The sequence below is a fragment of the Quercus robur genome, chromosome 2 (genome assembly GCF_932294415.1).
Source record: "Quercus robur chromosome 2, dhQueRobu3.1, whole genome shotgun sequence".
In the NCBI taxonomy this organism is placed as follows: domain Eukaryota; kingdom Viridiplantae; phylum Streptophyta; class Magnoliopsida; order Fagales; family Fagaceae; genus Quercus; species Quercus robur.
Genome location: NC_065535.1, coordinates 40,050,791 through 40,076,682, shown reverse-complemented (window position 1 = coordinate 40,076,682; position 25,892 = coordinate 40,050,791). Strand labels below are relative to the sequence as shown.

The 25,892-nt window shown below is 38.4% G+C and overlaps 1 protein-coding gene across 1 annotated transcript; it reads left to right on the top strand.

The window, feature by feature from the left end:
- The first annotated feature begins 21,465 nt into the window (after positions 1-21,465).
- LOC126713681 (phosphatidylglycerophosphate phosphatase PTPMT2) lies at positions 21,466-24,334 on the top strand. Its single transcript, XM_050413514.1, has 6 exons — positions 21,466-21,923; positions 22,305-22,427; positions 22,761-22,854; positions 22,952-23,034; positions 23,357-23,446; positions 23,762-24,334. The coding sequence occupies exons 1-6, from the start codon at positions 21,720-21,722 to the stop codon at positions 24,026-24,028; spliced, it is 861 nt and encodes a 286-aa protein (XP_050269471.1). The 5' UTR covers positions 21,466-21,719; the 3' UTR covers positions 24,029-24,334.
- The last annotated feature ends 1,558 nt before the right edge of the window (positions 24,335-25,892 follow it).

Genomic DNA, 25,892 nt, shown 5'->3' with positions numbered 1-25,892 from the left:
TTTTTTTTTTTCAGGTCAGGGTGTTCTTGGGAACACCCTGACATGAATGTGGCGTCGCCACTGCCCTCACTTCATGTGTCCATCGCATAAGGTCAGGATGGATCCGTGGAGTGACGGTTTAATTTTAACTTTAGGAGATGCATTCTGATTAACAAGCTAGCCTAGGGTCATGAATGTTGTAGGGGTATGCGGCGCGTTTTTAGTGGTTAGTCACTCAAACCGAAGCGTCCCTTCGTCTTTCGTGACATTATCTCTATATATATGCACTTCCTTCCCTCTCATTTTTTGCTTTTCACAACAAATCTTCAATTAGAGTGCATTCGTCTACTTATTGACTCTGCTTTCCACCTACTTGGTGCAACCGTCAACCACATCTTGCAGTTCTTTTCAACTGGTAAGTATTTTTTATGTTGAATCCCCTTACAATTTATTTTAAATTTTGAACACCTCATCGTCTATGTGAAACCGTTAGGGTCTTAGGGTTTATTTGTCACGTGTAGGTGACATGTCTAGTGCGTTAAGTGAGCAATCGTGGGTTCGCGAAGGAGAGGGCTACGATGAGGTGAATTTGTCAGGTCAAGGCAACCCCGGTACCTCAAGTGACGAAAGGAACCCATTGACCTCCTCACCTTCCACAAGGGATGAGGACTTGGACATGGATGGGTTTGAGAGTGACTCTAATGACAACTTAGTCAGTGCCAAAACCCCTCCCAATCCGTCATAGGACCGGATGGCCTTAGAGAGTTCATCCTCCTTCCATTGTGGACGGTGAATGACTTCAGGTTTACTATCAAGGAAAAACACTTTAATACCCTTAGGGAGAAATACCAAATTCCACACCACATACCAATTCGTCTACCATACAAATTGGAGAAATGTTACTACCGAGGGGTTGATGATGTTGCAATATACGAGTAAATGCTCAAAGTAGGACTTAGGTTTCCACTAAGTGCCCTTCACCATCGCCTCTTGCAATATCTTGGGCTGGTTGTCACCCAAGTTTCCCCGAACGCCTAGAGGGTATTCCTTGGTGCAAAAGTTCTGTATGGGGTTCTTTCAAAAGGATCACGTAGGTTGACGGTGGAGGAGTTCTTCCACTGCTACCGTCCATCCTAGATCGTCTAGTCTAAGGGGATGTATAGCTTCCTGCCAAGGAAGCTGTCTCTTAGGTTAGTATGTGATACCCCCAACTCAAATAGGAACTGGAAGAGTCGGTATTTCTTCCTTGAGGGGGACAGTTGGATCTGTCACGAATACGACCAAGAGTTCATGCCAGTGGACAAGACTTGGGGTATAATGCCCCTGTTTGGTAGGTATCCGTTGGCAATAGACTAGCTCCTTTTTTCTTTTTTTCTTTTTATTTTATTTTATTGTACTAACTGTCTCTTATTGCAGCTCGAGACTATTCGGAAGTTTCTCTTGAACAATTGAGTTTCTTGGAACAAATTTTTAAAATTCAATTGTCGGAAAGAACTTGGGCGAAGCTTGTCACCTTGGATACCCTCCACTAGTACTGCGAAGGCCTAGAACCGACCATAGTTGTTGTCGTTACGATTCTCAAATCTGCCAACGTAAGTCTGTCGCCCAAGTTATCTGACTCCTTTTGACTAACTGTGGTTTCCTTGCTTTAAGTTATCTAACCTTTTATCCATCCACCCTTGTGCAGAGATGGAAGAGAGCAGGAGAAGAGCTTACATCAAGGCCTAAGCTGCTAAGAAGAAACATGAGGCACCTAAGGTGACTGGCCAGGCCCACCAGTCCACTAAAAGGAAGCCGTTTGAAAAGGTGGACCGTCCACCTAAGAAGCCCAAAGTGGTTGCAGAGCCAACTGTTAATGAGACTGCCGCCACCGGCAAGCTGCCCCCTAAGCTAGGCAAGGGGAAGGGGTTGATGACGGGTGAGGTACCTATCACCAAGAAACCCCCGTCCTCCTTCGCGAGGACTCCCAGTACGCAGTTAAATAGATTTCTTCAATCATTAAGGATGAAGATTATGAGAACCTGGGAAACCATGCCACGGAGGCTATGGGGGAGACGGGTCTCTTCAGTCTCACTCAGGTATGTATCCATCCACTTTGTTTTATCTGTCCGTTTTGTTTATTCTTTATACTAATACGTTTTTGATTTTTGTAGGGGGTGGAAATGCTGAAGGATCTAATGGACTGCTGTACATCCCATGAGACGGTGATAAGTCGTCTAAGGGAGAAGGTCGAACAAAGAGATATAGAACTTTGAGAGCTGACAGCTTAGAAGGACGTTCAGATTAACAAGCTAGATTATACCAGGAAGTTGTTGGAGGAGTCTGAGGCAAGCATTGAAGCATTGAAAAAAGTTACTCAAGGACAAGGAAAGAGAGATCACGGAGACAAAAAATCAACTCCGTTAGGCTAAGGAGGTTGCGGTTCGGGAGTATTGCGACTTTGACGCCCTCTTGAAGGAGCTTGGTGGCTTTTTCACTGACGGTTTTGATGATTGTCTCTATTAGCTTAAAGCATCGTTCCCTAATTTGGACCTTTCACACGTTTCCATCGACGCCTAAGCTTAGACTTCAGCCTAACTTTTGGCTTCGAAGGAACTGATGAGCTCTTTGCTGATGACACCAATCCTGACCCTCAGGGTGACGAAGATGCTAGCCAATTTGAGCAAGAGAAATTCGTTGAGGTTGCCGCTCGTCATCCTGAGGGGGATCAGGTCATGAAAGAGAGGCATGAAGAGACCCTTGCTGCTTAGTTGTAGTTTTTCCTTTAACTTGTAAATTATTACTTTTGCTCACTTGCGAGAAATGTATTTCTTCCATTGACTCTAAATGTAAAACATTGGCCTTTTTGTGGCCTTCTACTTATTATCTTTTTTACCCATTGCTTGTGTTTGTTTATTCAAATTTTGCTTTCTGTATCATGTCTTTGTCCTTTCATATGCGGACTTGTGATTTCATATTAATCCAGGAGCAGATCTGTCCATCCCACGGACATGCTTTTTTTTTTTTTTTTGAACCCGTCCTTTAATGGACACTGTGATCTTATATCTATGTGTGGTTGAACCCGTCTACTCTATTGTTTTTGAGATTTGAGTTCAACGTGTGGTTGAACCCGTCCACTTGATCTTAACATTTCAAATCACCCCATTTGGGATGAGCTCGTCCACTTGGGCTTAGCATTTCGACTCACCCCTTGAGGGATGATCCCATCCACTTAGACTTGACATTTCAAATTTACCCTTAGGGATGAGCCCGTCCACTTGGGCTTAACATTTCAAATTACCCCCTTAGGGATGATCCCGTTTACTTGGACTTGACATTTCAAATTACCCCTTTAGGGATGAGCCTGTCCACTTGGGCTTAACATTTCAAATTACCCCCTTAGGGATGAGCCTGTCTACTGGGTCTTAACATTTCAAATCACCCCCTTAGGGATGACCATCCACTCGGGCTTAACATTTCAAATCACCCCATCCACCTAGTCTTAACATTTCAAATCACCCACTTAGGGATGAGCCTGTCCACTTGGGCTTAATATTTCAAATCACCCCTTAGGGATGAACCCGTCCACTTAGGCTTATCATTTCAACTTACCCCCTTAGGGATGAGCCTATCCATATGGGCTTAACATTTCAAATCACCCCCTTAGGGATGAGCCCATCCACTCGGGCTTAACATTTCCAATCACCCCTTTAAGGATGAGCTCGTCCATTCGGGCTTAACATTTCAAATCACCCCCTTAGGGATGAGCCCGTCCACTCGGGCTTATCATTTCAACTTACCCCCTTAGGGATGACCCAGTCCACACGGGCTTAACATTTCCAATCACCCCCTTAGGGATGAGCCCGTGCATTTGGACATAACATTTCACCCCCTTTGGTTTATGCCCATCTACCTGGACTTAATATTTGAAATCACCCCTTTGGGTGAGCCTGTCCATTTTGGACATGCTGAATTGTAGAAAGTATACACGGCATTTCTAAATAACTCCTATTATTGTGGTAAACATGCATATAAAAATTGTTCTTAAAAGATATAAATAAAAAATAAATAAAAAACTTGCCCTTGGGCTTAAAAGAAACTGTAGATTATAAAAATTAAACTAAAAGGAAATAAACTGGGAATGAGGAGTGTCGTTGTTTGTCTACTGGTAGTACTTCTTTAGGTGCTCTGTGTTCCATGGGTGATGCAACTTATGCCCATCTAGTGTCTCCAATTAGTAGGTTCCCTTCCTATGCCATGATACAACTCTATATAGTCCTTCCCAATTAGGTCCTAGCTTCCCTTGGGAGGTGTCTTTTGTGGCACCCATTACCTTTCTCAAGACAAGATCTCCTACCTAGAAGTACCTATATCTGACCTTGGAGTTGTAGTGCTTGGCCATGAGATTTTGGTACCATGCTAACCACTGCTCAGTTGTTGCTCCTACTTCGTCCACCAGATCAAGCTGTAGGCGCATAACTTCATCATTCTTGCTTTCATCATGGTTCCCTACTCTGTAGCTTGTAAGTCCTATTTCAGCAGGGATGACTGCCTCGCTTTTGTATGCTAGCCAAAACGGGGTCTCCCTTGTAGGCATCCTCGTTGTTGTCCTGTATGCCCACAAAACACTTGGTAGTTCGTCCGGCCATATACCCTTTGCCCCCTTAAGCCAAGTCTTGATGATTTTGAGCAAGGATCGGTTCGTGACCTCAACTTGTCCATTGGCTTATGGGTGGGCGGGTGATAAGTAATGGTTCTTGATCCCAAGTTGTGAGCAAAAGTCTCTGAATGCGTCATTGTCGAACTGTTTCCCATTGTCTGAGACTAGTACCCTAGATATACCGTACCTGCAAATGATGTTCTTCTATACAAAACTTCGCACGTTCTTCTCAGTGATGGCGGCCAGGGCTTCCGTTTCTACCCATTTGGTGAAGTAATCTATACCGACCACCAAGAACTTCAACTGTCTAATTGTCGTTGGGAACGGGCCCATGATATCCAACCCCCATTGAGCGAACGACCATAGGGTCATCATTGGGGTGAGCTTTTCTTTCGGTTTCCTAATGAGATTGCCAAATCTCTGACACTTGTCGCAAGCTTTGACGTATGCGTGGGCATCCTTTGGCATGGTTGGCTAGTAGTATCCTGCCCGAATTAGTTTGCGCACCAACGACCGCGATCTAGAGTGGTTTTCGCAGACTCCTTCGTGGACTTCTCTTATGACATAGTTTGCCTCCTCGGGGATGAGGCACCTTAGGTATGGTTGAGAGAAGCCCCTTTTGTATAGAATGTCTTTAATTAGAACGAAGCCCGCTACTTGAACCTTCAATTTCCTTGCAGCTTCCTTGCTGTCGAGTAGCACTCCGTCCCTCAGGTACAATGTTATGAGCGTTGTCCAATGGTTCTTGGAACCTACCTCCTACACACTGATGCCGTCTATTTGTAGTGCGATTTGAACGAAGGATAGTACCTAACTAGGGATAATCATAGACTCTGCTGATGTAGCCTTGGCAAGACGATTGGCTGGCTTATTCTTTTCCCTTGGGATTTGAACTAACTTCACGTGGAGGTTGTTCACCGGATTCTTCACTTGCTCTATGTTGTGAAATTTTAAAATACTCGCAAGTGTACGAACCGTACCGAAGTATAGTTTGACAAGAACGAGGTCGAACCCACAGGGACTTGAATGAACATAGGAAAATTAATTAAACGTTAACCAAATTAATCCTAATCTAGTTTAATAAAAATTGGTTGTTTGCAATTAAATAAATTAAGCAAATAATAAAATTAAACAAAAGATATAAAGCAACAAAAAGATGTAAACAATCAAAGGAAAGGAATTAAAGTTTTGGAATCCGCCTTGTAAGTCATATCAACATATATTTATTATCATTAATTTTTCCCAACCACTGCATGATAATCTAGAAATCAATCTTGCTACCATGAAAAATATTACCATTAAAACTTCTATTTAAATATTTAAAGCATGTTCTTCTTCGCTTCTTAAGTATAAAATCAAATCATCAATTGAATCCGTAGCCAAACAAATCAAAAGATATATCCAATTCTAAAAATCAAATCATAAATTGTATCCATTGATAGACAAATCACAAGCGATATCCAATTTTATAATCAAGAATTAATAAACCAAACATTCAACTAATTAAGATAAATCCTAAATCATGAGAAAAACATGATTGAACTCATATCTAGAATCTCATCTTAGTCAATTGATATGAAGTAAGAACAATTTAAATTAATAAAGAACAACTATTGTGGGAAAAATCAAATCACATAAATATTACTGATAATCCTTAACAAGGTTTCATCCTTAAACCTAATTATAAATTTAGCTACTCAGTAATTGTAAGAAAACACAAAAATAAAATACTAAACATTAAACTAGACAAATAAAATGGAGAAAGAAATAGTCATAGTGCAATCATGGAGAAAAGCTACAGAAAAGACATATGCGGCATTGCCTCTCGCTCCAATTTTCTGTTTTGCATCTCAGCCCTAGAACTAGCCTTAGCCCTCCATGAATTTTGCCCTAAAGAGCCTTAAAATAGGTCAAGGAATCCTATTACAAGTTGAATTCCTGTTTGGAGAAAATCCCAGATTTTTATGCTTCACTTAACCGACTATTTTGGCCCATTTAACTTCGGACTTTTGGTAAACTACAAAGTTGTAGCCCTTTAAGTTAACTTTCCAGCCCAATTTGAATCATCTCCATTGGATATTTGAATCGAACGCTATGCCAAAAATACTAACTGATGTATAGTCTGGAATCCTAATCCGAAATGGATTTGGATTTGATGCAAATTACCTTTGATTCCTTACTTCAATTGGACTTAATTTTAATTGGGTTGGCCTGTCTATAACTTCATCATGGCCCTTGTAAAAGTAAATTCCATTAGCTTTCTTCTTTGCACAAATCCACTTAATTAATTCCATTCTCCTACAAAAGACAAATCCACGCAATAAGATTCAATTAAGGACAAAATTGATTATTCACCATTATTTCAAAACCAAATATAAAATGCATGAATTAACTCAAAATAAGTATGATAATTCTTTCTAACAATGATATAAATATGCAAAATTAAGCTATTATCAATGCACATCACTCTAGGTACTTCTTCATGTATTTGCCCTTGCATTCGTAGTCGCCGTTAACCTGACTAGTGACTACTTGAGAGTCACAATATACCATTACATTCGTGGCTCCTGCTGCTTTTGCTAGATCCAGTCCTACTATCAAGGCTTTGTATTCTGCCTCGTAATCTGTTGTAGGGAAATCAAGTCGCACCATGCACTCGACCCTATCCCTTTCCGGGCTATGGAGTATCACACCAGCTCTACCCATTTGCCTGTTAAAAGATTCGTCCATGTGGATGTTCCATTGCAGTTGTGCTTCTGCCACCTAGCCCTCCGTGTTGGTGAATTTTGCGATGAAGTTAGCGACGACCTGCCCTTTTATGGCCGTTCGTGAGCGATACTGTATGTCGAACTCACTCAACTCAATTGCCCATAGCGCCATCCGTCCAACTACTTCAGGGCTACTTAATACCCTCCGTAAAGATTTTTTTGTCAATACAACCACAATGTGGGCCTGAAAGTATGGCTTGAGTTTACGTGTTGCAGTTACTTAAGCGAAGATGAGCTTCTCCATTGGTGGGTACCTTTCTTCCGTGCCTCAGAGCACCCTGCTAGTATAGTACACAAGCTTCTGTACTTTGTCTTCTTCCCTGACTAAGGCTGCACTGACCGCCACTGGGGAGACGGCCAAATAGAGGAACAGTTCCTCCCCGGGTTTGGAGGGACTCAGCAATGGTGGGGAGGAGAGGTATTCTTTCAGGTCTTCAAATGCTCGCTGACATTCAATTGTCCATTCAAACGATTTCTTCAACGTTTAGAAGAAAGGTAGGCACTTATTCGTTGCTCTTGATATGAGCCTGTTTAGTGCAGCAACCTTACCATTTAGGCTTTGTACTTCTTTGATGTTTGTTGGCAGCGTCATCTCTAATATAGCTCGTATCTTGTTTGAGTTAATCTCAATACCTCTCTGGGACACCATGAACCCTAGGAATTTTCCTGCCGTCACCCTGAACACACACTTATTTGGATTCAGTTTCATGTTGTACGACTGAAGGGTATCAAAGGTCTCTTGGAGGTCACTCATGTGGTCGTTCTCTCGTATACTTTTTACCAGCATGTCATCGACATAAACTTGCACATATCTTCCAATCTAATGGGCGAACATTCAGTTCATTAGCCTTTGATACGTGGCGCCCGCGTTCTTAAGTCTGAATGGCATCACTTTATAGCAAAAGAGACCCTGACTGGTTACAAATGAAGTCTTCTCCTGATCTACCTCATTCAGTTTGCTCTGGTTGTAACCAGAGAATGCGTCCATAAAGCTTAGTAGCTGGTGTCTCGTGGTTGAGTCTACCAAGGTGTCAATCTGCGATAGAGGATAGCTGTCCTTGGGGTAGGCCCTATTTAGGTCCGTGAAATCTATGTGCATCCTTCACTTTCCGTTGGCTTTCTTGACCATCACCACATTCGCTAGCCAATCAGGATAGTACACTTCTCATAGGAAGTCTGCTTCCTGTAATTTTTAAACCTCCTCAGCTATGGCTTTGTCCCGCTCCTGTGCGAACACCCATTTTTTCTACCGGACGGGAGAGAATGAAGGCAATACATTCAACTTGTGGACTATGATCGACTGATCAATTCCTGGCATGTCTTCATGACTCTAGGCAAACACGTCTTGGTTTTCCATTAAGAACGTCGTGAATGCTTGACGCATTGGCTGGCTAGCCAAAGTGCCTATCCTCGTTGTTCATTCAGGCCTAGAATCATCAATGAGTACTTCTTCCAACCCTTCCTCTGGTTCTTCTATCGTTCGCTGTTCTTCTATACACATAGTCTACAAATGATCATTCATCTCTAGCATGATAATGTAGCATTCGCGTGTTGCCACTTGATCCCCTCTTACTTCTCCCACTCCGAAATTGGTGGGAAACTTGATCATCAAATGGTAGGTTGAGGTTACGGCCTTCCATGAATTCAAAGTAGGACGACCCAATATGGCATTGTACGCAAATGAACAATCAATAACTAGGAACGTGACATCCTTGGTGATCTGCTGAGGGTAATCTCTGACTGTTACCGACAGGGTGACCGCTCTTAGGAGATGCACCCTTGTTCCTCCAAATCCTACGAGTGGTGCATTGGTTGGAATCAATCGTTCTTTCCCTATCCTCATTTGTTGGAATGCCGGATAGTATAGGATATCGGTAGAGCTCTTGATGTCCACAAGGACTCAGTGGGTGTTGTAATCCCCTACATGTATGTTGACTACAAGTGCATCGTTGTGTGGGTGATGGAGACATCGGGCATTTTCCTCAGTGAACCCAATTACGAGGTTGTTGATTCGTGCCATCTTTAGGACATACCCCATCAACTGGACATTCTAAACCATCCGTAGGTAAGTCTTGTATGTCTTCTTGGAAAAACTGGAGGTCGCGTTGCCCCCTATAATCATCCTTATGTCTTCCAAGGGTGGCCTAGGGTGCTCGTTTTCTCTCCAGACGAGCTATCCTTGGGGCTGTTTTGTTCCTTCCTTATTAATGAACCTTTGCAACTTCCCTTGCCTGATGAGAGCTTCTATCTGTTGCAAGCTTCTATCTGCTGCTTCAAGTCATAGCATTCGAACGTGTCATGGCCGTGATCACAGTGGAAACAGCAATACTTGTCTCTAAACCTCTTGCTGGGGTCTCCCTTCAACTTGCCAAGGAATGTCAGGGCCCCTTCAGGTGTTCAGAAGGGCAAAGCTTATGAATCTTTTGGTTGGAGGTTTGGAGCATCTATCTTCCCTTCTATCTCCTGTCCTGGCCATCTTTCGCCCCCTGTCTTGCCGTGATTTCTCTTGCCTTTCTCTCTTTTTGGGCTTCTCTTCACGAGCCAGTGGCGCGTCTTCTGCGTTCATGTATTTATTAGCCTTGTAGATCACATCCAACATGGTTTTTGAGTCATTCTTATACAAGGAAAATAGAAACTTACCCTTCCGTAGCTCGTTCGTGAACATTGCAACGAGTATCTTGTCGTTAGCTTCATTGATTGAGAGTGCCTCCTTGTTAAAACGGGCTATGTAAAACCTTAGCGTCTTATCCTTCCGTTGCTTAGTGCTCATTAGACATGCAGTGGATTTCTTATACCTGTGCCCCTCGATAAAGTGTGAGGCAAACTGGGTGCTTAACTCCTTAAAGGTACTAATGGAATTGGGCGTCAACTCGCTGAACCAAATCCTTACGGGGCCTTTCAGCATAGTGGGGAAGGCCCTGCACATAATCTCGTCTGCCATTCCTTGTAGGTGCATCAAAGTCTTGAAGGACTTAAATTGATCTAGTGGGTCCTTAGATCAGTCGTAACTTTCCACCTGAGGCATTCAAAACTTTGGTGGTAAGGGGAATGATGAGACGGTTGTGGTGAACAGTGAATCAATTTGATGGACTAAGTTGTCGAGGTCACTGGACACCCGTCCTCTGAGGGCGTTCATTATGAAGTCCATCTACTCCTTCATCATTTGCATCTCCACGACTATGTGAGGGGGAGTCATATCTGTGCCGGATGGACGGCTGGTATCCTGTTGTTCTTGTCTACTGGGGGTGCTGGTTCCTTCTTGGTCTTCCTCTTGGGTGTTAAGCATTGCGTTCTTCTGGCCCAACTGTTCCTCTAGGTCATGATTTTGCTTGGTGAGGCATTCCACTACCGCTGCGAGGGTTTAAACTTGTTTCTCTAGGGCAGTGGTGGGAGGTTCATTACCTTGATTGTTAGTGGTTGTTGCCATCGAATGAGTAAGTACCATGCAACTTTTTGTCTGGGAAGCAGTAAATATGGCTTATCTTCTTACCCAGAGACGGCGCCAACTAATGATGCCAAAAATTGTCAATTAGTCGCACAGTCCTCACACGCTCAAGACAACACTTGCACAACACAGAACAAGAAGACCTCGGGAGAGTACCGATGTAGTACCAGCCAAAGACCCTCTGAAGGTTAAGTTAGAGAACTTTTCACAACTCTAGAGTACCAGAGTTGGGGTGAATTATATGTACCTTGTTTTTTTTTAGGGCTTGGGGTTTTTATAGTAGAGTAGAACCGACTTTTGTTTCTTGGCCAAGAAGGTACTTCCTTGTGGAGAAAAACCTCAATAAATATACGTATTTCGCGGGATTCTTCCCATATAGAGATTCCTTGACTATGGTAAAGCGAAGAGTGCAAGATATTTCCATTTAGGGTTCCTTGGAGATTTCTTAAGTCATGTGGATGTCACGTGGCATTGCCACCATCCACTTTGTATCCGTCAGCTTTCTATCCGACCGTCATGGAGAGCCCATCTTCTTGCATACGCGCACCATCTCCCTCCATTACGAGCTTAAAGCTCCTTTGCTTGTGGCCGATGTAACAGGGTGAAACCGTCCACATCCTTTTTATCCTTATCAAATACATTCATACATACATATATATATATATATATATATATATATATATATATATGGAAGTAAGAAAAGAAATGGGTATCAACACTAACCTTGGTGGACATGAAATAGGTATGTATGGGATGATCAAGAGAGTGGATCTTGCTCCAAACCCTTCCTTAAGGAGAAATGAAGTTGGGTGATGAAGTTTTAGTAAGAATACAAGCAAAGAGCAAAGAAAAGGGGAATTCAGGATTACCTTGTCTGGCCCGAAATGGTTTAGAGACTAATGAATCTTTTTGGTGGTTTGTGTTTTGGATTATCCCTAGAAGTTGAATTCAGAGTTGGGTTGGTATGAGCTGAGATGAAGCATGGAGGTTATGGTCATATGTTTTCGTTGAAGAAGATGAAGAGAGAAGGAAGGAGAAATGAGGACAAAGAGAAGGTGTATCCTTTTATATCAATCAGAATCTGTGTGGGAAAAACCAAATAATTCCAAGTCAGTTTGTGTTTTGTTAAGATTTGATGTGTTTTTTGGTTGGTTATGGTTTCAAAGTGGCTGGGGTTTAGGTTTGTTGGGTTGTTCTTACTTCAGAATCTTCAAAGAGAGAGAGAGAGAGAGAGACATAGAAGAATAATAAAAAATGAATAAAGAAATAATATTTAAATAAAGTGGTAAAAAAATAGAACCTTTGATTTTAGGTGTATTGTAAAGTGAGGTGTTAAAATAAATAAAGTAACTTTTTGAGTTGCTAAAAATTAAAAATTTTAACTCCACCAATGATGATGCTCTAAAAGCACTAGCACCATCACTAGAATAGATTTGGCATTTGCTATAGTATCGTTCTACTATTAGAACGATACAGACAACAAATGCTAAAAATTTATTCTTATTTTATTTACATTTTTTCTCTCTCCTCCTCAACATATCTTTCTCTTTCCCCATCTAGTTCGGTCTAGCCCTCTCTCTCAGCCACTCCAATCTCACCATGCTTCGTTGTTGAGCCATCCACCACGTCATGCCATCCATCACACCACTCCAACGACCTCGCACCTTCAAATCTCTCTCAATTGGCTAGGACTCGTTTTCCAGTGGTGGTTTTTGTTGTTGTTGTTGTCGGTGGGTTTTTCTTTAGTGGTTGTGGGTTGATTTTCTTGGCTTGTAGTGGTGGTTTATATATATATATATATATATATATATATATATATATATGTTGCCATGGTTGCAGTGGTGGTAGGGGTAGTGGTGGACCGGTGGTGTTGGTGGGCTGTGGGAAGTGGTATGTTTTGTATTTATTTATACTGTTGTAGTTTTTTTTTTTTTAAATGTTATTTTAATGTGTAGTATATATTATTCTAATGTATTGAATGGAAGAATGGAATATCTTATTTAGGTGAATTGTAAAATGGTGTCAAAATAGGTAAAGAAAATTTTTTATATGTTAAGATGACATTTTTTTAGTACAGTTGATGATGATGCTCTTAGTAAAAGCATACAAGACCAAATGCTAATTTTGTTTTTTGGCATTTGACACATTTGAGGTAGGGATTTTTTATTTTTTATGTTTGATATGTTAAATACTAAAAATTTAGCATTTAACATATTGGATACTAATGCTCTTACATTTAGACTATTGTAAATAAATTAAACACACTAAGATAGATTCGGGTTCAAGTAATAGCCAAGTGGATATTTGCGGTTTGAATCCTCTCTTTCACTGTTTATCTCTAAAAAAAACAGAGAGAGAGAGAGAGAGAGAGAGAGAGAGAGAGAGGTTTTTTTTTTTTTTTTTTTAGATAATATAGATAGAGATGAGGAAGGAAGGAGGGAGAAGATAAGACGAGAGAAAGAGAGAGAGGTTGATTAATAAAATTGATCCATCTTCTATTTCAGCACCAGCCAGTCCAATCACAACACTGGCAGTTTAGCGTAATACGGAGACGGGGGGAACAAGTTAAGCAGAACCGTTTCTTTTTTTTTTTTTTTTTTTTTTTTTTTTTTTTTTGATGAGGAAAATTTCAATTAAAAACAAATAAGTTACAGCAAGGCATAAACAGCAAGCCAAGTTACATACAGTCCAAGTGCATCAGTGTCCTAACTATAGGAGGAGAAACACCCCTCCACAAGTGACAGACATTATTACAACGAGCAAACTTGGCAAGCTCATGTGCCACCCTATTAAAGTCCCTTTTCAGGTGCCGAATCTGCCAGCCAACAAAACCATCAAGGAGGTTCACTATACCATTAACAATGTGACCGAGCCCCCCACTATAATCCTTAGCTAAAATGCGCTGCACTGTAGTAAGAGAGTCCGATTCAATGATTATCTGTTGAAGGTCCAATTCTCTAGCAAGAAGGATTCCTGCCTCAATTGCCAGAGCCTTAGTCTCCTCCACGGTAAAGCGGCCAGGAAGAACACGGCAGAGAGCACCAGCTGCCTGGCCTCTGCAGTCCCTGACAATGACTCCAATACTAGATAGCGCGCCAACTCCACCCGTCGCTCCGTCAGTGTTGATTTTGAACACTCCATCAGGTGGCTTTCTCCAGCTCACCTCTCCAGCCTTAGGGCCCAAGGAGCAAAATTTTCCAGCTTCCTTGAAGTCAGAGATCAAACTAACTGCATAATTCCAAACTTGATCAGCCCCCTGACAGACCGACTCAAACACCCTCAGATTTCTGCTATGCCAAATAGCCCACGCCACCACAAATAAAATCTCTAAATCCTTAAGATTACCGGCTGCTAACACCTTCAAAGCAGTATCCGAGAAATCTAAAGACTCAGCGCCTAAATCAATTTGGCAATCTTTCCACAATCTCCAAACCTCCTTCACTGCATTACAGCTACACAGAGCATGCAGGATAGTTTCATCCTCCAAGCCACACACCGGACATAGCCCATCCGTGCTAACCCCTCTCTTCCTTAAATTAGACATAGTTGGCAATGCATTAACACAAGCTTTCCAAGAAAAGATTCTTATTTTTGGGGGGATTTTAAGAAGCCATATCCGTTTCCAAAGGGGAGTTCTAGGGTCCCTGTAGGAGCACTCGCCACTACCAGAAGAATTTATCATAGAAAGAGCCACATAGTACGCACTTTTTACAGAAAAAAATCCCCTTTTTGTTTCCCACCCAAATTATTTTGTCCTCAGGAAGATTATGGCTTAATGGAATATTGAGGATAGTTTCAACCTCAAACGGAAGAAATAAGGATTTCAAAGTGTCAACCTTCCATCTTTTTGTGTCCTCATCAATTAATGCCGAAACCATAGGAAAATCATCAAAAGGCCGAGGAGGAGAAATTACCTTATAAGTTGTTGGAGTGGGGAGCCACTTGTCCTCCCAAATGTGGATTAGCCTTCCGTTACCAACTCTCCAACGAGAGCCATTCCGAACCATTTCAAGACCTTTAAAAATGCTTCTCCATGTGTATGAAGGGCTGCAGCCCAGTTTTGAGTTCAAGATATCTCCACTCGGATAGTATCTAGCTTTAAGAACTTTTGCACAAAGGGATTCCGGGTTAGACAAAAGTCTCCATCCCTGCTTCGCGAGCATTGCTAGATTGAAGGCTTGGAAGTTACGGAATCCCATGCCTCCATTTGCTTTTGCTTTACACATCTTCTCCCAACTCACCCAAGCAATTTTCCTCTCTTCTTTTCTTTGCCCCCACCAAAAGTTTCTAATCATCCCTTCAATCTCTTCACACAACCCTTTCGGGATTAGAAAACAACTCATGGTGTAAGTAGGAACCACTTGCGCCACAGCCTTTATCAAAATCTCCTTTCCTCCTATGGACAACAACTTCTCTTTCCATCCCGCCAACTTCCTCCCCACTTTTTCCTTTACTTCTGCAAAAACTTCGGTCTTGGACCTTCCAATGATGGATGGAAGCCCCAAATATTTCCCATGCCTCGTGTCTTGCATCAGACCAAGGATGTCCAACACTTTATTCCTTCTTTCCTGAGGGGTATTATGGCTGAAAAAAACCGATGATTTCTCCGCATTAATTTTCTGCCCAGATGCAGCTTCATAAAGCTCAAGGATCTCAATTATTTTGCGGCATTCTTGCTCAGAAGCTTTACAGAACAAGAGGCTATCGTCCGCAAAGAAAAGATGAGAAACCATAGGACAACCTCTACAAATGGATAATCCGCTCAACATTTGATTCCTTACTGCCTCGTTGATTAGAGAAGAAAAACCATCTGCACATAATAAAAATAGATAAGGAGATAAGGGATTAATAAAATAGATAGAGATGAGGAAGGAAGGAGGGAGAAGATAAGACGAGAGAAAGAGAGAGAGGTTGATTAATAAAATTGATCCATCTTCTATTTCAGCACCAGCCAGTCCAATCACAACACTGGCAGTTTAGCGTAATACGGAGAGGGGGGGAACAAGTTAAGCAGAACCGTTAACAACTAAAAAATTCATCTACCCAATTCCAATTGAATCCAAAAGGGTTATTGTCAAAGGGTGGCAAATCAAAAGTAAGCATCACCAACAACTATGTTTGTCATCTTCTGTTCTTTTCTTTTTTCTTTTTTATTTATTTATTTTAATTTTAATTTTAATTATGGAAACTATGTTTGTCATTCTCATAGTCGTAGACAACAACAACCAATCTGGTATTTTCCACAATTAATAGTTAAAATCAGATTCTAAGCACAAGAAAGCAATTCAAGGAGAAATATAAATCCTATCCCAAAAAAAAAAAAAAAAAAGAGGACAAAATATATATATATATTGTGGGTGCATTTTTTGCTTCAAGGAAATTCATGTACTCCTTGACAATTTTTGCTTGTCCCACATTGGAAAGATTTCCTTTCTCTTTCTACCTTATAAGGGATGAACCAATGGAGTAAGAGTACCACTAGTTAACATAGACTTCTCCAGTGAATTCATGAAGAAGGTATATCGGAATCCTACACCGATTCCAATCCATAATGCAAAATGAGTTTTGATTTTTGTTTAGAGCACTAGCATTGGGGGTGTAAACATCCCCTTTGCTATTTTACAACCAAAACTTCAAAAAACACGCCACATCCAGGTATGGGTTTCTAAAATTTTTTGCAACCTGTGAACAGTTGGTTCTATATATAAGAACCAACTGTTCACTTGGATGCAAAATAAATATTAGTATTGTAATTGAAATGTCTGACATTCTCTCTTTTCAATTCAGCTGCATGCAAGCTCCTTCTCTCTCATTGCAATTCAGCAACACGCAAGCTCCTTCTCATTTCAATAAATATTAGTATTATTTAAATGATTATTTAAATGAGATGGTATAAATAAAGAAAGAATAAAAATGAATATTTAAATGAGATGGTATAAATATAGAAATTGGAATGTTGGGTGTATTGTAAAGTGAGTTGATATAATAAATAAAGTAACTTTTGAGGTGGTAAAATAGAACTTTTTTGGCCACCCGAATGCTAGTGCTCTTAGGCCTTGTGGCTTAATAATACTGATATATTCTTCCATGAAAGAGAATTTAAATTTAAATTCCTACTTCCTACTTATTATCAGTAAAAATAATCACTAAATGGTGTGATACAAATTATAGTAACTAGCTTGTAAGAGTATCCACAGCAGTGGAGTAAAAAATATAGCTATTTGACACCTACAAAAGTCAATTTATCTATTTTACCTCTTCACACCCCACAGCGATGGCGTTATATTTTTAGCTATTTGATTAAAATAATACAAATAACTCATTAAAATAATAAAAACATCCAAAAAAAAAAAAAAAAAACACCAGCACAGCACAAACATCCACCACCACTAGTCCACAACAAGAAAGAAAAAACCACCAACCCAAATCCTTAATCTTTTTCCTCAACCTAGACCAAACAAAATCACCAATCACAAACAAAATCAAAAATCACCAATCACAAACTCAAGCCACCACCTACCATCAAAAAACCACTGCAAAAACGAAACCCACCACCACTACCCACACTTACTGCCACTAGCCACCATTGCCCACACCCATTGCCACTGCCATCACCACCCACAACCTCAACCCAAATCAAAACCCAAAACCAAATCACAACCTAAACCCACCATATCAACCAAAACCTAGCAAAAACCAAAAATCATTAGATCAATAAAGCTTGGATTCAATCTAGAGAGAGGGCTAGAGAGAGAGAGAGAGACAGAGAGAAAGAGATGGTTAACCCACCATGGCTAACCCCTCGTCATTGCGTTGTAACAACCAAACCCACCAGATCAACTAAAATTGAAAATCATTAGATCATTTGAGCTTGGATTCGATTTAGAGAGAGAAAATGACGGAGAGAAAGATCGGTGCTGGGCAGGGGCTTGGGTCGACGGCAAGTGGAGGAATTGAAGCTTGCAACAGGAAGAAATGAAGAGAGTGAGGACCAACTGTGGGGAGAGAGGAGCAACGAGTAGAAATGGGGAAGGAGGAGAGAGAAAAAGAAAATTCTAACCATGTGTGAACAAAAAATATATATATATATATATATATTAGCTTTGTGCTATAGTGCACATTTATCTTTAGATGTGCACTGTAGCTGAGAAGCCAAATTTTTTGGCTATAGCTCCACTTTTGTGATTAGTGGTGCTAAAAATAGCAATATAGCTATTTAGCACCACTGCTGTGAGTGCTCTAACTCCACGCATATGCATGAATACACTTAAATATATACAATAAGATGCATAATATAATTCCTATATATATAATTTAAATACTATTGATAGTTATTTTTATATTTTGTTAGCTCTTTAAAAAATTTTGTAAGGATATTATTAGGTATAAAATGTAAATTGTCCATGTTTTTAAATTTTATTTTATTTTATTGTGAAGCACCCTTTTTTTTTATTTTTTTTTTAATTTTTTACGATTCATTTATTCTAAACTTTTTGGTTTTTATACTTAATAACTCACTTGGATGAATATTTATGATGTGGTCCCATATTTGATTCTAAAATTAAGAAATAAAACTCTTTAAGAATAAATAATTTATGACACATGATGCAAAATTGAAACTCTAATTTGGAATTTTAATTTAAGTTTCTCTCAGTTTCACCTATTATTATTATTATTATTATTATATAGATTAATTATTTATGAACATTTATTACTTCAAATTTTTTTTTTTAAAAATCATCATGACCTATCATATGATATAAGCGGCTGTTGAGGCGATTTAATAAGATTTTTTTTAACCAAATAAGAAAAAAAAAAAAAAAAAAGGTCTAATCTTACAATCACAACCTCATAATAAGTTGCAAGTAAGACATACTTTCCAAAAAGACAGAAGAAGTCATTCAAATAGCTCATTGTTGGAAATTATCCAAGATCACAGATACTCTAATTCACAGAAAAAAAAAATTTGTATATATATTTTTTTTGGGTAATAACAAAAAAAGTTTATTTGTCATACCAAACAAATACTTGATCTCCATTTGGTCATGTTATTTTAATGTAAGGCTTAATAAATAAATAAATTGAAAGAATCGACGCATTGGTTCTTAATTAATCCATAATTCTTTATTTTTCACCCTAGATTGAGTATTGAGCAACGCATGAGAAGTAGAATTCCTTCATTCTTTTTTACTTGTACCAAACTTTTCAGCCAATAATCCACAAGTGACATTTGTCCAATTGTAAATTGAAATTTCTTAAACATCAATCCACCTTTTGGTCCCATGTCCATGTCCTACCTCCCATAAACCAGTAATTATTATTAATTTAGTACTTCATCAATCCACCACAGTTCCATGTCCTTCCTCACACAATGAATGCTACAATTATAACTTGTAATGACGTTCATGTGAAGGATGGATTTTTGCTTCTGAAGCAGTAGTAAATATTTTATACCTTTAACTATAGGCAATGTTTTTTTTTTTGACAATAACTATAGGCAATGTTATTGTTTGGTACGTAGGAAAGATAAATATAGGAATAAGGAAATGAGTCGATGATGATCTTCTTGTTAATTATTAGTTCCTCCCGGAGTATCATAAATGCGTACTTTTTCTTTCACATGAATTGTGAGTCCCACCATAAATTTAATTAATGGAACCCGCAGTTATGTAAGAAGGAAAAATACGCATTTATTGTACTCTTAAAGTATTTAATAATTTTCCTGATGTTTGGTATTTGTGTTTGGTTCATGGAATGAGTATTTTATTCAGTTAAATTTATAGCTAGGTGTGAGAGATTCACTCCATAATAGAGACACATGAGATAATTGTTAGTTTAATATATAGTGAAATTAAGAAAAATGAAGGAAAGGGGAATTGATGTGAATTTTCACTTGCCTTTCAAACCTCATTTCCCAAAGATGTCTGTAAAGATAGAGAAAAACAAAGCACGAGGTTAAGAAATATATAAATATACCTTTTGACTCCCTGTTTGATCAATTTTTATATCTTTGACATTCTTCTTTTATTTTTAAATTATTTGGCATTTGCCAAATCAAAGTTTATTAGGAAAAAAAAAATATCTACGTAAAATACGACTGAAAATTTTCAATATATTTATAATAGTGTCATAATAAATTGAAAATTTTTAGTGCAAAAAAAAAAAGAATAATTATTTTTTAAAAGAAAAAAATATAAATTTAATTAAAATTAAAATTATACAAAATCTAATAAAATGAGAACTTCATATATTGACAGAAAAAAATACTCAAATACATAAAGTTTTACGATTTTCTTTTATGAGTTTTCTTATTTTAAAATCGTTGTATGATAATCTCTTTATCTATGCTACAAATTACATTTCTTTCAAAATTTTAGTTCAATAAAAATTTTCTTGAGCTTTTTCTTTTTGATTGTAAGGGCTTAATATATCGTTAAGGGGGACCAAAGTTTAATGAAAAAATTTGGCTACAAACTTAATTGTAACCTAAGGTTACAACTTTTGCTAAACAAATATGACTACATATTTTGAAATTTTAGTCGTTGAATTGCATATTCTTTATATTCTTAAAAAATATGTCAAATTTCATGCTAATTGGATGTTATTTAAAATTTGATCCTTAAACTTATTTTTTAGGTATAATTTTAGACTACAAAAAACTCAAAATTTAAATATTTTATTGATGACATAGTTATTTATCTTTAATCTTATTGAAAGTTTGCAAGTATAGAGGATATAAAAAGAAGATGTAATTTAATGGTGAATTTGTTAAAATTCACATCCAATAAAAAAAAAATTTAAATGGAGTTGTAACCTTAGTCTCCAACCAAGTTTATTACCAAATTCCCTCAAAAAAAAAAAAAAAAAAAAAAAAAAAAGAAAAAGAAAAAAGCTTGTTACCAAATTTTGTACAAAGTTTAATTATGTTGGGCTTAAAAAAATTTAGAGTAGTGATAAAATTTTTTTAAGGGGAAAATAATCATAATTTTTTTAAATATATATATAATAATTAAGGGTAAATTAATCATAATTTAAAAATATATATACATATATATATATATATATATAAATTTTTTTTTTCAGGACAAGATAGTTCTGTGACTACCATGCTTTCAATATGAAATTGCCCTGGTCATTGAACCAAACCTTAGGAGAAAGTTATAGACAAAAAAAATTTGATAACCAATAACATGGTAAATTGTTAATAGTAAATAAAAAATAATATTAATAATATTGAGTCCAAATAAAATTTAATAAAAATTTGCTAATAATTTGAAATTGTCGTGAAATTGTTTTATTATTATTATTATTATTATTATTTTATGTTTGTACGATTACTCAATTTTTATAGAGCAATGTTAGGACCATACTATTTCATACAATTTTGACCACAACTTGCCATGTGGTGAATTGTGAATAGTATAGATATGGTCTTACATGACCCACCACCACACATTTATCACTCACAACTCGTCACATGGCGAGTTATAACTAAAGTGATGTGAAATAGTGTGAACCTAGCATTTCTCATCTTTATATAATACCTACGTAAAGAATTTAGCATTGTGTGGAAGGTCACACGTGAGAGACAGTGACACTCGTATATTATTCAACAAGCAAGCTAGTTTTGGGTATTCATTGAATTTCCACATATATTCGGTTCCCTATAATATCCGATTCCCTCTCGCATCTCTCTCTACTCTCTACTCTCCAAAATTAGAAAGCAGCCCCCCAAGTTTGCATTATTTACAAAATTCGAAAAAACAAAATCCCTCCGACTCCTCTTTGTCTCCAAATTCCGACGAATAAGCAAAAAAAAAAAAAAAAAAAAAAAAGTAGTAGCGCAAGAAAGTGGAAGTGGTAGTGGTGGTGGTGGTGGGTTTATCTGATGAAGATCGAGGAATTAGACGAGTGTGAGGATGGAGCAGACGATGGCGTTTCGGGGAGGCAGATTGTGATTGTGAGGAGCGTTGACGCCAAGAGAGCCATCGTCGGAGCCGGTGCTCGGATCCTCTTTTACCCTACCCTTTTGTATAATGTGCTTCGCAACAAGATCGAGTCCGAGTTCAGATGGTGGGATCAAGTTGACCAGGTCATTCATCGCTGCCTCTTGCTCTCAAATGTTTCTCATTTTTTTTTTTTTTTTTAATTGATTGATTTTACCACCAAATGAAAAGAAAAGAAATTAAGGTTTTGACTATTTTGCATTGGGAATTAGTTGACTTTAATTTTTTTTTTTTTAAATTGAATTTGAATTAAATTGTTGCTCTGATTTCTCACCAACCATTCCAAACAAGGGTTATGCTTCTTTTTTTTTTTTAAGTGGTGAAGGTTTTTTGTCAGTAGCCAAATAATTTGTGGCTGCTTGTGGGCTAAGGTGATTAGTGTGTTTTGTTTGTAGAAGATGGTACGGTACCTAGTGAGTCTATGCATTGAGAGTTGAAAATTTGTTTAATTCGTTGTGTTTTTTCAGTTCTTGCTGCTGGGTGCGGTTCCATTTCCCAAAGATGTTCCACGGTTGAAGCAGCTTGGTGTGGGTGGTGTCATTACTTTGAACGAACCTTATGAAACTTTGGTTCCTACATCCTTATATCTTGTATACTCTCTCTACTCTCTACCATTTGTTTCTTTATTCGCTTTTATTTGGATCTTATGAACTAATAAAATCACTATTGTCATATCATTTTATGATTAGGTGTGATAAATTTCCGTTTAAAAAATAAAATAAAAAAACTGTATATACTTGGTTTATGGCTTAAAAGTATAATTTTATTTCCCGTTTTGGTTTCATGGAACATTTTATAAATTTATTGAATGGAGAGGCATCTATGTGAATAACAGAATGTTGATTACTTAGCATTTTAAATCAGAATTTCTATTTCACTGCCGGAGATACACTTGTTCTTCCTAATTGATTAATGGTTCTCAGGCCCATGAGATTGACCATCTAGTAATTCCCACAAGAGATTATCTCTTTGCTCCTTCATTTGTGGATATTAGCCAAGCTGTGGACTTCATTCACCGTGAGTGAATTTATCTCTCTGCTTTTGTCATAATTCCTGGGCTGTGTGGTGTGTTGATGAAAGTTAATTTTATTTTCCGTTTGCTTTATGGATGCAGAGAACGCATCTTCTGGTCGAACTACGTATGTTCACTGTAAAGCTGGGCGAGGAAGGAGTACAACCATTGTTCTTTGCTATTTGGTAATATTCTATTCCCTTGCATAGGTTGCATGTTGATTTGGTTTTGAAAATGTGCATATTGGGATCTGAATATCTATATCTAGATATGCCTTTTGGACCATTGTTTTTATTTATTTATTTTTTTTATAAGTGTTCCTTTTGGACATCATATATATATATATATATATATATATATATTTTAAAGTTTTAGCCCAAAGGGGAGAGGGAAAGGAAGATTCAAACTAGTGGACTCTACTTCATGTAGCGTGGTTCTCAATCAATTCCTACCCCTTAGAGTTGGATCATATGAAAGTTGCAGAGTTGATTTATTTACTTTTTGCAGGTGAGGTACAAGCACATGACACCTATTGATGCCCTGGAATATGTGCGGTCTAGAAGACCTCGGGTGCTGCTAGCGCCTTCACAGTGGAAGGTAAGTGATAAGGTGGCCTAAAAATTTCAATGTGATGTAGAATGTCTGTAAGTTCTGAAAAATTTCAGTCCCCATTCCCCTTCCCTTTTCATCTTTAGGGAAAAATTAGTTTGGTGGCACTCACGATGGCACTGGAATATGGAGAATGTTGTTGTCACCTCTTTTATGTCACCTTGCATTGTGGGGTTGAGATGTGTTCTTGTCCAGTATGTACAAATTTGTGTGTGTGTATATATATATATATATATATATTTTTTTTTTTGTACAAAATAACATTTTGCTTGTTGTTTCTATGTCAATGATTATCATAAGCAGGCTGTTCAAGAGTACTGCAAGCGCGAATCATCTACAATTGCATGCTCTCCTTCAGGGGATGCAGTTCTGATAACAAAAGCTGATCTTGAAGGATATCATGGCAATTATGATGGTGAAACTGGTAAGCAGCTGGCCATGGTCCCCAAAGCAGCAAAGGCTCGGCCAATGATAGCAAGGCTATCTTGTTTTTTTGCATCCTTGAAAGTTTCTGGTGGTTGTTTAGCAGTGTCTAGGCAGCTGCCGGTAGCAGAGGCACGTGCTTGCTAAGCCCTTGCACATCACAAATATGTAAGGGGCTAGTTACTTGTGCAGGAGCATTATGGAAATAAGTATAGAAATTTTATTGATTTCCCAGGTTTGCGGTAGCTTTGTCTTTAAGAGAGAGAGAGAGAGAGAGAGAGAGAGAGAGAATACGGCAGATTTCAAGATTGTAACACTGTATTCATGTTGAGGTGTGACTTGCAGTTTCACTTGTACATAAACTGTCGGATCAATTTTTTTCATTTCCATAATCATTTTGCTTATGTACGTCCTGGTTTGTGCCAATGGAATAAATGAGTTATTGCCTCAGAATTGATGGTGTGGTCAAAAGGAGTTATTTTCACAGCTCATGTTGACAACGGAAAGGCTGCAAAGATTGAGCAGGTTAGTCTTCTTTACTTGCTAATATCACAGGCTGAACTAGAACTAGAACTCTTGGAGATGGGATGTAGATACCGTCTGTCATCTTCACATGAAACTCGACCTTTAGCAAGGTAGTTAAGTAAGAGAAGTCTAGGGACAATTTCACAATATTGTCTTTTCCCGTTAATGCTTGAATTTGGCAATTAAAGGTTGAAACTTATATATTTTCCCATTTTGATTTGAGTAATTAACTGCAGGTCGTTGCGGACAGAAACTCCTATAGCTTCTCAAAAAAAAAAAAAAAAAAAAAAGCTTCACAAAAAAAGAAACTCCTATAAAGTCTCTTGGGACCATCATCGGTATTAGTACCTGTAGACTAGTACCTAATTTTCAGCCCTGCCAATTCGGGCGCCTTTGGAGTTTGGTGACTACATGTTTTTCTATGCCCTGGGGGCTGGGACCAGTTGCAGGGTACTTGCAAAGAAAAAAGAAGGGTTCTTTTACAGTTTACGAAGGACTTTCAGTATAATTTTCAAACACGTAGAGAGTAAAAGCTTCTCACATAGATGAGATTATGAGAATGAGATCTCTTATTCAGCAAAAGAGAGAGAGAGAGAGAGAGAGAGAGAGACATCTCTCTAGAGCCTATCTGAGCCGCTTGACCCATTTCGTGCGTGAAGCTTACTCTTAGACACTCCAATTACTTTGAAATGGGGAGGATCCAAATCCAGTTTTCAATTGATATTTGATACAAAGTTTAATTATTAAAGTTTTCCTTATTGGATTTTGGGAGCTTAGAACGTTCACAATGGACAATACAAAATTTTATCCAAACTTAATAATAATAAAAAAACTAATGGCCACACGGTTTTGCATCAAAACTCCATTTTTTCAATCTATTTCTAATTAAACAAGTTATTATTATTATTTAATATTTACTTCTCTTGCCTCTCCCGCTCTACTTCATTGACCGATGCTGCCATTGGCAGCAATCATACAACCCCAAAGGCAAAACCATCTGTTACTGCCACCACCTAAGCAAACCCTGAAATCTGAAGGTGCCACTGCCACTCTTGACCACCGTACACAGTGGTTGAATCACCAACAAACCTGATTCATCCCCCACCCAAAACCCCACCTAACCAAGCATACAACAAACCCAATCCATGCCTTTCCTTGAAACCTGAACAACTACAACCAGTCCATCATGAAGCCATCAAAGACCTAGACACAACCAAATCAATCTATCGATCACATTCCCCATATGCCCAAGCTCACAATTCCATGGTCTAGAGATGACAGAGAGAGAAAGCAGAGGAGTGAGAAGAGAAGGGAGGCTTGACCACAGCTGAGTTCAAAGAGCTTTGACCATTGTTGGGTGAGAGAGAAAGCATGGAGGTGGGAGCTTCAATCATGGCAGGGTGGAGAGAGCTTCAAAAGAGATAGATAACTCACTTTGTTAAGTCACAGCACTATTCAGATTTGGCCATGCACTATTACTAACATT